This window comes from Xyrauchen texanus, chromosome 6, assembly GCF_025860055.1.
Source record: "Xyrauchen texanus isolate HMW12.3.18 chromosome 6, RBS_HiC_50CHRs, whole genome shotgun sequence".
Lineage (NCBI taxonomy): Eukaryota > Metazoa > Chordata > Actinopteri > Cypriniformes > Catostomidae > Xyrauchen > Xyrauchen texanus.
This window is the reverse complement of record NC_068281.1, coordinates 27,410,269-27,422,913: the sequence shown is the minus strand read 5'-3', so window position 1 is coordinate 27,422,913 and position 12,645 is coordinate 27,410,269. Positions and strand designations below refer to the sequence as shown.

The following is a 12,645-nucleotide window of genomic DNA, read 5'->3' as shown; positions in this document are numbered from 1 at the left end:
CAGCCTGCCTCCTACTACTAGTTGCTTTTATAGAGAAAAGCTGCCCATAATTGCTGGTCTAGGATCAGTTTCCTCCACTCCAAAACCAAATGATAAGCGCGGCTGAGCTGGCTCAGCTGTGGTCTGTGGAAAACGTAAATTGCATGCGGTGCGCACGCGCAGAGATAATTCATGTATATGCCGGATTTTTTTCTTTCGATAAACAATTTTTAAATAAATGAAAGCAATATAATTCATAAATTACAATGTTTTTATTAAATTGTGATCACTTTAAATACAAATTCATTAATTTAAAAAAAAATGTTAATGACACCCATAACCGCACTCGCCTAAAACCGCGGGTTAGTTGGCTCTAACATTACCGGTGGGGACCGCAACATGCGAGAGATATTTTTCAGCTATGCGACGCGTAAAGAATTGGATGCGTTCAACAATGGGACAGGAGAGACTTTCATCCTTGAGTCTGCTGCATATTGAGAGTGACATAACCACAAAACTAAATAACGAGGACATCATCAACGCATATGATGCCAGGTCTAAACGCAGGATTTTGCTGCATTAGGTAAGGCAGTGTTTATTTATATTGGCTGATTATTATTTAGTACTGATTGCTTTTTTGCAAAAACATTTTTTTTTGCTAACAGTTTGTAAACGTTGTCGCGTTAATAACAAATTAGTTAACGGGAGCGTTTATACTGGGACGTTTAAGTTGTTGCTAGGCGACACGTTGATTAAAACCTACAAAAATCGATTTAAATGCATCAAGGGCAAGCGCACATCTTAGCCTTGCCCTGGAGTTGGTTCACCCTCCGCCTATGTCTTTATCACTTATGATGTTGTATTTTGTAATGTGACGGTTTATACCTGCTCTGAGACACATCAAACTTGCAACACTGTATTCGCGTCCAGCGGTAGACAGAACAGAGGCATAAAACTCCCGCAATGTCTCATTTAAAAGAGAAGCAGAGTAGGTCTCGAAATCAAAATTTTTCTGTCTTTGGCGCAAAAAGTCACTGAAAGTGTTAACTGCCCATTTAGTTGTCTTTTTCGTATTGACCTCATCTTTGTCGTCTTCGATCTTATCTAGCTCTGTCGGTGTTAATTCTTTGTGCCGCCTTTTGTCATTCAACGTCTTCTCCAAGTCTTCTATTTCGTCTTGTGCCTGGGCCCATTTCTCAAAATTGCCATATTCACCATACAAATTAAACGATATGCAAAAATCGTCCATTTAGCCTACCTAAATAAACGTTTTCAAATGTTTCTCTCACCCTGTTTGCAAGAGTAACTGTGTTACTATGGTTACCAATGATTATAGTAGCGGATTCATTTCGAACTGTAATCAAACTGACTGGAACTACCTGTGCATTAAACGGTTTTACTGCACACCTTCCAGCCAATCAGAATCGAGTATTTAAACAGCCCGTGGTATAAGGCTGGTTACTAGGGCGTTACGAAATTTTTGCTCATTACCAAATTTTTACACGTTTAAGGTTAATACTTGTGGTTAGGAATTTAAAAATAAATAAATAAAAGCAGTAGAGCAGATATTTACGTTTTGAGTTGCATGATTTAAATGGCAATGCAAATAATATACAATTATTAAACACTACATTAACGCACAAAACACATTCTTTTTTTAATGATAATAATAAAATCGAAATGAAAAAACAACAAAGCATTGGATGAAAAACCACAACCCACACACTTCATGTCTCACTCTTAGTGTACATTTATTGATTGGATGATTCATACACTTTAAGGAGTTTGATCAGCAAGTAAGCAAAATATTCATCTGAATTAATTTGACATTTGTAATCCATTGGACAAACATGGTCAGTGATGGTGACAGGCCAAATACAGAAATTTCTAACAGGAAATGTTTGACATTAACATAAGTCAATAGAAGACAAAATTAAGCCCAAGCATTTTGACCAAATTCAGTAAAATGCACTAAATTGTAGTGATTATTCTGTTTACCACAGAAACGATTATCAATTTTTTACTTAGAAAATGCAGTTTTTGAAAAGCCCCTGAGAAAGAGAATAGCTGAGAAATTAAAAAAATTTACATTAACATGCAAAATCACTAATTTCATAATCATAATGTCAAACCCAACAAAATTACACTCTATGGTCCAATGCTCTCAAATGAATGGATAGTTGCATTGGTTGAAAGTTTCATCACATGACTAATTAAAGTGACATACAAAAATCGTAATTATCCAAAGCGTCAAAATCTGAATCCACAACATATCTGAAAAACTTAGAGAACTTCACTATGGAAAAGAAGTTCTACAACGGATAATAATTTTTGATTCTCCTTGCGGCACAAATTGGATTCTATATGGCTTCTCAAAAGTATGACCACTCAATTTAGATTGATCAAATAAATACCTGCATAAAATGTTCAGTGTTTTTCATAATTGATAACTGTGCACACACCCAAACACACACACACACACACACACACACACACACACACACACACACACACACACTTGTACACATTCAGGCACATAAGTCATTAAACAAAAAATAAGAAACAGTGAAAGGAAACATGTTTTAACAAAATTTAGAGATCTTCTCATTTACAAAGTTAAACATTGCTTTTAAATACCAGAGGCTAAGTTTTCAAAATGAATGAATATTAGCAATTATTTTGCCAATCAGAGGACACAGATAGACAACACAAATGAAGTACTGAATGGAGTTCAGGGGTTATCAAAGTTACAACTATTGTAAAAAATTGTAATAAGTGTTTTTGTTTGAGGGGAAAATGACACCACCTCTACACAAGACTTTCCCAGGGCAGCTAATTTAAGTTCATGTTATTTGAGCTCCAATTTTCATGTTACAGTTTAGTGTGAACACCAGTGTCAAACAGTCAGGGTGAACTATAGAGAGATTTCCAGTACAAACACAAAATCCAAAAAGGCAAAAACAAATAGCACTTTAAAGATACATAAAACATACTCAGAATCACACAGACATTAAATACATATTGTGTGAATCTCAGAAGCACTCTTTTTCTCTGATCCACCAGCCTTCCAATATAATAATTCACAGTCTTCACCACCAGAAGGTGCTTTAACAAGACTTTCAGCGATTTGTACACACGTCTGCAACATTTGTCAATGGGGCTCAAAGATAAAGAATATACAAAGAATAGGCAAATATTGCCAATAAAAGATTGAACAATTAATCACCCAAAATAAAATAGAAAGCTAAACAGAACCACTAAGCAGAATTTCTTTTAATCAAAATGCAATCAGCCAATCATGATAGTGACAATGATTTCAGATCTTAAATTCAACAAGACAAAAAGAGAGGAAAAAACCTCACTCCTCACAGAAACTAAAAACAAATAGAAATGTACTTAAGAATAATACATTTTAAGGCAGATATATATATATATATATATCTTCTGATCATCATACAAATGTTTCTCTTATTTATAATGGTATAAAGTCTATTTCATTAGTTTAAAAAAAAAAAATAGTATAAATATGATTAAAACTGTTACCGTCCAGTTGTGTTGATCTAAATCTTTAGAAAAAGAAAATAATTAAGGCATTGAGAAAAGAATCACAGTTGCATCTTCTATGCATACAGTATAAGACAAATACTGGCAGAGACCAGACTTTGCAACTCCTAGTGTTTTGTGGAAGCTTGATAATCTATCGCACAAAATCAACAAAGTGAAGGGGCTAGTCTTCACAGAACAGGCTTCTCTGCAATTTCCTGAGCCTCAATTCGGCTGTACAAACTGATTTTTGCAGATTCTGGATCAAAGCCTGATTGGGCCTCAACTGAGGCAGCACAAGTTGAAGGTTCGTCCTTTTGAGGTTCATCCTGTTCAGCTCTATCTAGCCGAGGTTCTTTGTGAGATTTTTCAGCAGAACCTAACTTCATGTCTATATCTTCAGCATGTTGCTTCTCCACTTTATGTCCTTCACTCTCTTCTGTTTGGGGAACCTCTGCTCTCTCACATTCATTCTCAGTCTGGATTGGGGAAGTTGCTTCACTTTCACCTCCCGATGAACACCTGACCTCGTTTCCTTCCAGCACTCCAATATCATCTTTTGCTCCATCTGTTTCATCATTATTTTCCGCCTCAGTCCCTTTTTCATCTGTTGGTTTCTGGTGGACACGTTGGTGCCTCACCAGACTGTGTTTCAGGGTGAATGTGCGATCACAGGTTTGGCACTTATAAGGTCTCTCACCTACAACAACAAAAACAAGCAATGTTGAAAGGCCATGTTCTTGAGTTCTTAAGTAAATATGTTTTTTTTAATATATTTCTTGAAGGAATAGTTCACCCAAAAAATAATTTCTCTCATCTTTTACTCAACCTTATGCTGTCTCAAACCAGTCTGATTTTCTTTCTTCAGCAGAACAGAAATGAAGATATGTTAATTAAGAAATTATGTCTGTTTGTCCATGCAAGGCAAGTGTATGGTGACCAAACTTTAAGCGCCACAAAGGACATAAATGCAGCATAAAGTAATCCATAAAACACCAGTGGTTTAATCCATGTCTTCTGAAGTGGTCCTGTCGATTTTAAGTGAGAAGAAAAAAATAAACAAAATAAAAAGAAATCTTGACAGCAGTCTCTCTGACAATCAGGATTTCAAGCTCGATTACACTCGATAATGCATGTGTCAAGCACTAGGAAGTGTAATTGAGCTTGTAATTATGTTCATGCCTAGAGACTGCAATGGCAAAATGTACTGTGAAAAAGGAGTCCATTCGATTGCTTCAGAGGACATGGATTAAACCACTGGAGTTGTATGGATTGCCTTTATGTCCTTTTTGGAGCATGAAAATTTGGTCACCATTCACTTGCATTGCATGGACAAACAGACATCACATTTCCATAAAAATATATTTGTTTGTGTTCCACTGAAGAATGAAAGTAATAAGATTTTGAGATTACATATGTGTAAATTATGAGAAAATTATAATTTTTGAGTGAACTATTTCTTTAAAGGGATAATTCACCAAAATAAATTAAATTCTGTCATCATTTATTCACCCTCATCTCGTTCCAAACCCGTTTGACTTTCTTCCCTGGAACACAAAAAAAGACGTTAGGAAGAATTTTAGCCTCATTCACCATTCACATTCAATGCATTTTGTTTTTCTTCCATGCAATGAAAGTGAATATTGACTGAGGCTAACATTCACTTCTGTGTTCCACAGAAGAGGGAGAGTCATATGAGTGAATGATGACAGAACTTTCATTTCAGTAAACTGGGTATAGTAAATAATAACATCCAGGAGTTCCAAATGTAAAATCTGTGCTTACCTGTATGTGACCGCATATGTCTGGTCAAGTCTTGCAGGCTCCAAAAGCGTTTGCTGCACACAGCACAGATCTTCTTTCTCTTGTCAGTTTTGCCTCCAGCTGAGTCACTCTCCTCTTCCAAAGCTCTATGCTCTGAGGAACCACCCTCTTCCTCATCATCACTCATCTCTTCCCTGTCTTTCTCCTTCTCCTCCTCTGTACCACTTTCCACAAAGCTGCTGTTCTCCTCTTTTTCAACAGCTTCTAACTTTGTCTCTTGCTCCATCTCTTTTGTAGGTGCTGTGATTTTGGTTTGGTTGGATTCAGTAGGATGACGTCTTCCCTTCTTTCCTCCATCTTGTGGCTGCAACTCATGAACATGAGTTTTCTGGTGCCGGCTGAGAGTGGCTGCATGACGAAAGGTCTTCTTGCAGGTAGCACAGGTGTGGGGGAACTCCTCTGGCACACCGACTGGTTCTGCAACAGTTTCAGCTGATTTACGCTGGTGCTGATCCCCTCCAGAAAGTTTGAATTCTACAAGCTTGCTAGCGAGGTTCATATCGAGACTTTTGTTGCTTTGAGTGTCGTCATCATTTTCTATTTTCTGTTTTTGATTTGTATCTCTGGTGCTATCTGTTTGTTCAGTGGCTGATTGTCCAGTTTGTTCTGGTGCTTGTTCTGGGGACGAAGAGTTCTCCTCCCTTTTGGAGTTGATAGAGCACAGATCCATAATGTCTCCAGTGAAAAGAGAGTCAGTGTCAGACATACTCTCTACAAAGACAAGTAATGGTTAATTTAAGCAAAATACAAATTGCACTGTTTTAATGTTTACACAACCAATGATGCAACAATGTTCAATATATAAATGTGGCATGGTTTGTGGTGTTGAAAAACTAAATTATAGACCAGCATTGAAGTGCCATTAACCCCTCATATTAAGAGTTAAATCAAAAGGTTTTTGGATACAAATGTTTAGTGATCTTTAGCACATTAACACACATGAATTAACATAATTGTACTGACCATAGGTACCTGTGCTTCCTTGTGATCCTTCATCAGCCTTAGGTCTGGGTCGAGACCCACTCTGTTGAAGTCCTCGATTAGACGTTCCATGTTTGCGGAGCAGGTGGCGTTCACAGTTTGACTTGGTGGAGAAGAAAGACTCACACTGCGGACAAGGGTATGGCTTCTGGCCTGTAAAAATAAATTAACTTAGAACTATTACAATCTGATGTGAGAATCAATATAACATACTTTTAAATGTGTAATGTTACAATACCGACCATGAAAAACATATACTGTAAAATTGTGGGGGGAAAAAATGGCAAGCTTTTGAACACTTTCATCTTGATTTCATCATGCAATGGTAATCTAAATTCTCTTAAATGTGTTCAGCCTAGGTATCCCTACCTAAATAATATTTGTTCACTCTTTTTGCAGTCCTATGTGAATAGTTTATAGAGATCTATTTAGAGTCTGAGCTGGTCGAAGGCTAAATCCTGAACAATGTCTTTACTATGTTTAACACATTCGACATATTCTACTTTTCTAAGAATGGAATTTACCTCACTGTATTGAGTGTAGAGTGAAGTGAATAAGTGTTATATGGTATAAATGGTCACAATTTATGGACTGTAAAGTGTCTCACCTGTATGGGTTAGCATATGCCTTTGCAATGAGCTGGCCCAGGGGAACAGACGTGGGCAGTAAGGACATGTCATTTTCTGCACTGAATTGGAATAGGCATTTTTCTTTCCTTTGTTTTGCAGAGATTTCTTTGGCTTGTCCTCTCCACCTTCCTTCACCTCCTCACTGATGGACTGCTTCTCTTTCTCCTCCTTCACTGGCTCCATCTGACTGGTTTGCAAGTAGGGGCTAAATTTATTTGTATCAGTAGTGGCTAGCATTTTCTCCACACTGGGGAACTCTCCACTTGAATCCAGGTCTATGCCACTGCCTGTTGCAGATTTTGGATCACAGATCTCTTCCTGAAATAGTCTCTTCTTGCCTCTCCTCTTTGAGTTATCAGGAGATGAACCATTTGGAGTGGAATCTGGAATGACGGTGCACTTCTTGTCATTTAATGTATTGAAAACCATAGCACTAACACTGTTCTTAGCATCCATTCCTGTTTCAATCAGCACTGGAGTAGCTGAGACAGAGGAGATAATCTGAGCAATGGAGGCCAGTGGTTGCATTTCAGAAGATGGTTTTGGTAGCAGTGGCTTCAGGTGTGTAAAAGGCTTGGGTAGGTCACTGGATAGAGCTGAGGCCAGACTAGAAATGGGGACAGGGAGAGTAGCAAGAAGTCCAGGAGTAGTTTCTGTGCTTGGGGAGGACTGTTCTTTCTTAACAACTTGATGATTATGGGATGCAAGTCCTTTCATTATTCTCTTTTTCTCCAGATCCTTACGCATAGAGAGATCAATTGGCTCCATAGAGCAATTATTAAGCAGAGGGGATGCAGTTTCTTCCAGCTTAACATCTGAGCCTATAATTATTTTAGATTTGCAAGAGAAATCCAAGGGCTGGTTTTGGTTAACTGTTCCAGAGAAAGGGCCTACATTCTGAGGAACAGTGCTATTAACCAGCCAATTTGAGGTTGGAGGGTTGGCCTGAGCAGTGGCATATCCTTCAACAGGTAGAAGACTTTTGATGTGCTCTTCAATTTCCCTTTCTGGAACCTCCGGGTGCTGCTTCAGCAAATGGTGAATGCAGTTCCTTTTAGCAAGGAACGCCACACCACACTGCCGACACTCAAACGGCTTCCTTTGACACCCATTGTGTGTTCGCAGATGAATCTGAAGGGCTCGGTAGTTCTTAAGGTCCTCCCCACAATAACGACAAGATGCGTTACAAGTACCAGCACTATCTAGTAGGTCTAGTTTAGCACCGCCAAATACACTACTTACAGTAGAGGAGGTTGTTACATACTCAATGTTCTTCTCGATCTCTTTGCGCGTGTTCTTCATGTGTTTCTTGCGTAAATGGCGCTCACAGTTGGCCTTTACAGTGAAAGGGTAGTGACAGAGGCGACAAATGAATGGGCGTTCACCACTATGTTTTCTGAGATGCCGAATCAGTGTTGCTTTGTCTGGAGCTGCATAGCTGCAAATGGTGCACTGATATGGTGAAGCTCCCAGATGATGACGCATATGAGCCTGGAGGCCCCCTAAGAAGGAAAAGACTTCTTTGCAGAACCGACAAGGGTACTCTCTCTTGGTGGTCTTCTTGCTCAAAACTCTCAATTCCTTGTCCTTACCGTCAAACTCCTCTTTCTTGATATTTCCAGTTGCTTTGTCATATGAGATAATCGTGCTTCCTATGACATCTTGCCCCAGATGAGTAGTCTCCCATTTCGTGTGAGATGAGGTTGAGGAAGAAGAGGATGCTGAAGATTGTCTGGAAGTTCTCAGCTGTTGACCCATCTGGGGTGGAAGGCTTGGACTGATGTTGCCCGAAGAGGCCTGCTGGGCGTTCATGACAGGTGGAGGCGGTGTGGAGGCACCCATGCTGGATCGAGGAGTGATTAAGGTCTTCGGTTTCAGGGAGGAAATCTGTTTGGGGTCCACCAGTATAGGACTGGCCTGACCTTTGGGAAGCAAAGACATCTGAGGAGGCACAATGGCAGAAATTTTAAGGATTTGTTCAATGTCAGTCATCTCCACCACAGCTTCACCACTTATTGGGACAAACATACCGCTGCTGACAACACCTTGAAGGGGTTGTAGTGAAAGGAGGTTGAGGGCAGTGTTCTTGTTCATGCTTTGAAGAGAGACAGTGTCTAAAATCGAGAGACCGAGACTATTGCTGGCTTCTTGAGGTAGATTTGTTGAAGGTGGCTCAATACGAATGAAACGGATGCTGTCTAAAGTCTCTTGCTGGATTTCCTCTATAGATCTCTCTCGCTTGGCCATGGAAAAGTGTTGAAGACCCAGATACTCCATGAAACTGTTCTTCTCATCGAAATTGGTAGTATCATCTTGTCGTACTGGTTCATTGACCTCCTTTGAATCCAAGGAATGGGATTTTACTTTGGGGGCATCTATAACAGCATTTGTGTTTTGTTCCTGAGGTTCAGTGTTGGTGTTTGCACTGCTTTTATGGGAGGATTTGTGAAGATCCAGAGACTGCTGAAGAGGGAAGGCCTTGTTGCAGGCCTCACAGACAAATCTATGGAACTTGCTAGCACTTCGTCGCAAGTTAGTCTCACACCAGACCTGAATAAATAAAAACAAATTAAACTTATCTTCCTGTCATGCCTCAAACAAATCAATTGTATTTGGAAAAGTAATTAAAGAGATAGTTCACTCAAAAATGAATGAATGTTGTTCCAAACCTTCTCTTGACTTTCTTTCTTCTGTGGAACACAAGATATTAGACACAATGTTAGCCTTTGTATGGAACAAAGTTGCAATGTAATTGAATTGGGACTGAGGCTAGCGTTCTGCCTCTCATTTCGTGTTCCAGGAAATAAAGAAAGTCATACAGGTTTGGAAAAACAAAATGGTGAAGAAATTATGACAGAATGTTCATCCTATTATTATTATATATATATTTATATATTGTCAGGTCCATAAATATTGGGACATCGACACAATTCTAATCTTTTTGGCTCTATACACCACCACAATGGATTTGAAATGAAATGAACAAGATGTGCTTTAACTGCAGACTTTCAGCTTTAATTTTAGGGTATTTACATCCAAATCAGGTGAACAGTTTGTATATGTGCCTCCCACTTTTTAAGGGACCAAAAGTAATGGGACAGATTAACAATCATAAATCAAACTTTCACTTTTTAATACTTGGTTGCAAATCCTTTTGCAGTCAATTACAGCCTGAAGTCTGGAACGCATAGACATCACCAGACGCTGGGTTTCATCCCTGGTGATGCTCTGGCAGGCCTCTACTGCAACTGTCTTCAGTTCCTGCTTGTTCTTGGGGCATTTTCCCTTCAGTTTTGTCTTCAGCAAGTGAAATGCATGCTCAATCGGATTCAGGTCAGGTGATTGACTTGGCCATTGCATAACATTCCACTTCTTTCCCTTAAAAAAACTCTTTGGTTGCTTTTGCAGTATGCTTCGGGTCATTGTCCATCTGTACTATGAAGCGCCGTCCAATGTGTTCTGAAGCATTTGGCTGAATATGAGCAGATAATATTGCCCGAAACACTTCAGAATTCATCCTGCTGCTTTTGTCAGCAGTCACATCATCAATAAATACAAGAGAACCAGTTCCATTGGCAGCCATACATGCCCACGCCATGACACTACCACCACCATGCTTAACTGATGAGGTGGTATGCTTTGGATCATGAGCAGTTCCTTTCCTTCTCCATACTCCTCTCTTCCCATCACTCTGGTACAAGTTGATCTTTGTCTCATCTGTCCATAGGATGTTGTTCCAGAACTGCGAAGGCTTTTTTAGATGTTGTTTGGCAAACTCTAATCTGGCCTTCCTGTTTTTGAGGCTCACCAATGGTTTACATCTTGTGGTGAACCCTCTGTATTCACTCTGGTGAAGTCTTCTCTTGATTGTTGACTTTGACACACATACACCTACCTCCTGGAGAGTGTTCTTGATCTGGCCAACTGTTGTGAAGGGTGTTTTCTTCACCAGGGAAAGAATTCTTCGGTCATCCACCACAGTTGTTTTCCGTGGTCTTCCGGGTCTTTTGGTGTTGCTGAGCTCACCGGTGCGTTCTTTCTTTTTAAGAATTTTCCAAACAGTTGATTTGGCCACACCTAATGTTTTTGCTATCTCTCTGATGGGTTTGTTTTGATTTTTCAGCCTAATGATGGCTTGCTTCACTGATAGTGACAGCTCTTTGGATCTCATTCTGAGAGTTGACAGCAACAGATTCCAAATGCAAATAGCACACTTGAAATGAACTCTGGACCTTTTATCTGCTCCTTGTAAATGGGATAATGAGGGAATAACACACACCTGGCCATGGAACAGCTGAGCAGCCAATTGTCCCATTACTTTTGGTCCCTTAAAAAGTGGGAGGCACATATACAAACTGTTGTAATTCCTACACCGTTCACCTGATTTGGATGTAAATACCCTCAAATTAAAGCTGAAAGTCTGCAGTTAAAGCACATCTTGTTCGTTTCATTTCAAATCCATTATGGTGGTGTATAGAGCCAAAAAGATTAGAATTGTGTCGATGTCCCAATATTTATGGACCTGACTGTAGTACATCCTTGTTATCTCCTTTTAAGTTCTATTTTAGCTGATGTATTGAAAATATTCACATTCAGTTATTCACCTGTGCAATTTGGGGAAATTTGTCACAGCTGAAGTCAATGAAAGCCAAGTCACCAAAACCCAATGGGATGGAGGGGTTACTCTGAATAAAGGGTCGTCCAGTGGGGTCTGTCGGCAGCTGCTTATGAACGCTGGTATTATGGCGAAGAAGAGCGCGGTGTGTGCGAAAGGTGATCCAACAAATGTTACACCTAGAATTAGAAGAAACAGTTAAAACTCCTGCAGAGTACCTTAGAGATGGTTTACCCAAAAATTAAAATTATGTCATCATTTACACACTCTTGTTGTTTAAAACCCATATAACTTTCTTTCTTATGTGGAACACAAAAGGAGATATTAGGCAGAATGTTAGCATCAGTCACCATTCACTCATAGCATCTTTTTTTCAATTCCATCCTCTTTCACAAGGAGATCGGTGAAATAACACCGCTTTAACAAAAACAATGGTAATTTTGTGTAATCTTTGCCCTGTATATGTGTGCTGATTGTATATTCATCCCCTCGGGGCTTGCCAAAGAAAGCTTATGCTCATCTGTGGCTTCAGTGATAAAATGGGTTACATTCAACAAACAGTAAATGTTTGGAACAACACGAGAGTGAGTAAATGATGACAGAATTGTATTTTTTGAGTGAATGATCCCTGCAAGAAATCAGTATGAATGAACAATTTACAAAAGAGCAAGTCAAAAGGCATAAAACCCACCTAAGGGTAGTGTCAGGATGTGTCTCCATGTGGGTATCTAAACCATATTTACAGATGAATGTCTTAAAGCAGATGGGGCAATGAAGGAGCTCTTCTTCACTCTTGACTGAACAAGGCTCATCAGCCTTTTGCATCAACATCTCCTAAATAGTCAATTTGGTTTAATATGCAACAAAGAACTTCATGTTATAGCATAGCATTGCATATTATAATGGCACAGCAACTCTTCTCCATACAACCTTACCAAATATCTTAAGTACAGGCACAGTTAATTTCAAAAGGCATTAAAGGAATAGTTCACCCAAAATAAACATTCTATAATTTTTTTCTCACCCTCATGTCGCTCCAAACCCATATGACTTTCTATTCTTACATGGACCGCA

General features: G+C 39.2%; 1 protein-coding gene across 4 annotated transcripts in view; it reads right to left on the bottom strand.

Annotated features, from left to right (window-relative positions):
* Nucleotides 1-1,715: 1,715 nt before the first annotated feature.
* Nucleotides 1,716-12,645, bottom strand: part of LOC127644730 (ras-responsive element-binding protein 1-like) — a 57,190-nt gene continuing 46,260 nt past the window's right edge. The window contains exons 8-14 of one of the 4 annotated variants that reach the window (XM_052128065.1): nucleotides 12,263-12,405; nucleotides 11,561-11,750; nucleotides 6,935-9,506; nucleotides 6,310-6,480; nucleotides 5,308-6,057; nucleotides 5,035-5,069; nucleotides 4,029-4,222 (exon numbers count right to left, since the gene is read on the bottom strand). In XM_052128065.1, the coding sequence (XP_051984025.1) occupies nucleotides 4,175-4,222; nucleotides 5,035-5,069; nucleotides 5,308-6,057; nucleotides 6,310-6,480; nucleotides 6,935-9,506; nucleotides 11,561-11,750; nucleotides 12,263-12,405 (3,909 nt within the window). In that variant the 3' untranslated portion in view covers nucleotides 4,029-4,174. Of the gene's footprint in view, nucleotides 4,223-5,000; nucleotides 5,070-5,307; nucleotides 6,058-6,309; nucleotides 6,481-6,934; nucleotides 9,507-11,560; nucleotides 11,751-12,262; nucleotides 12,406-12,645 lie in introns of all 4 variants that reach the window. The other 3 variants (XM_052128066.1, XM_052128064.1, XM_052128063.1) reach the window with 3 other exon arrangements.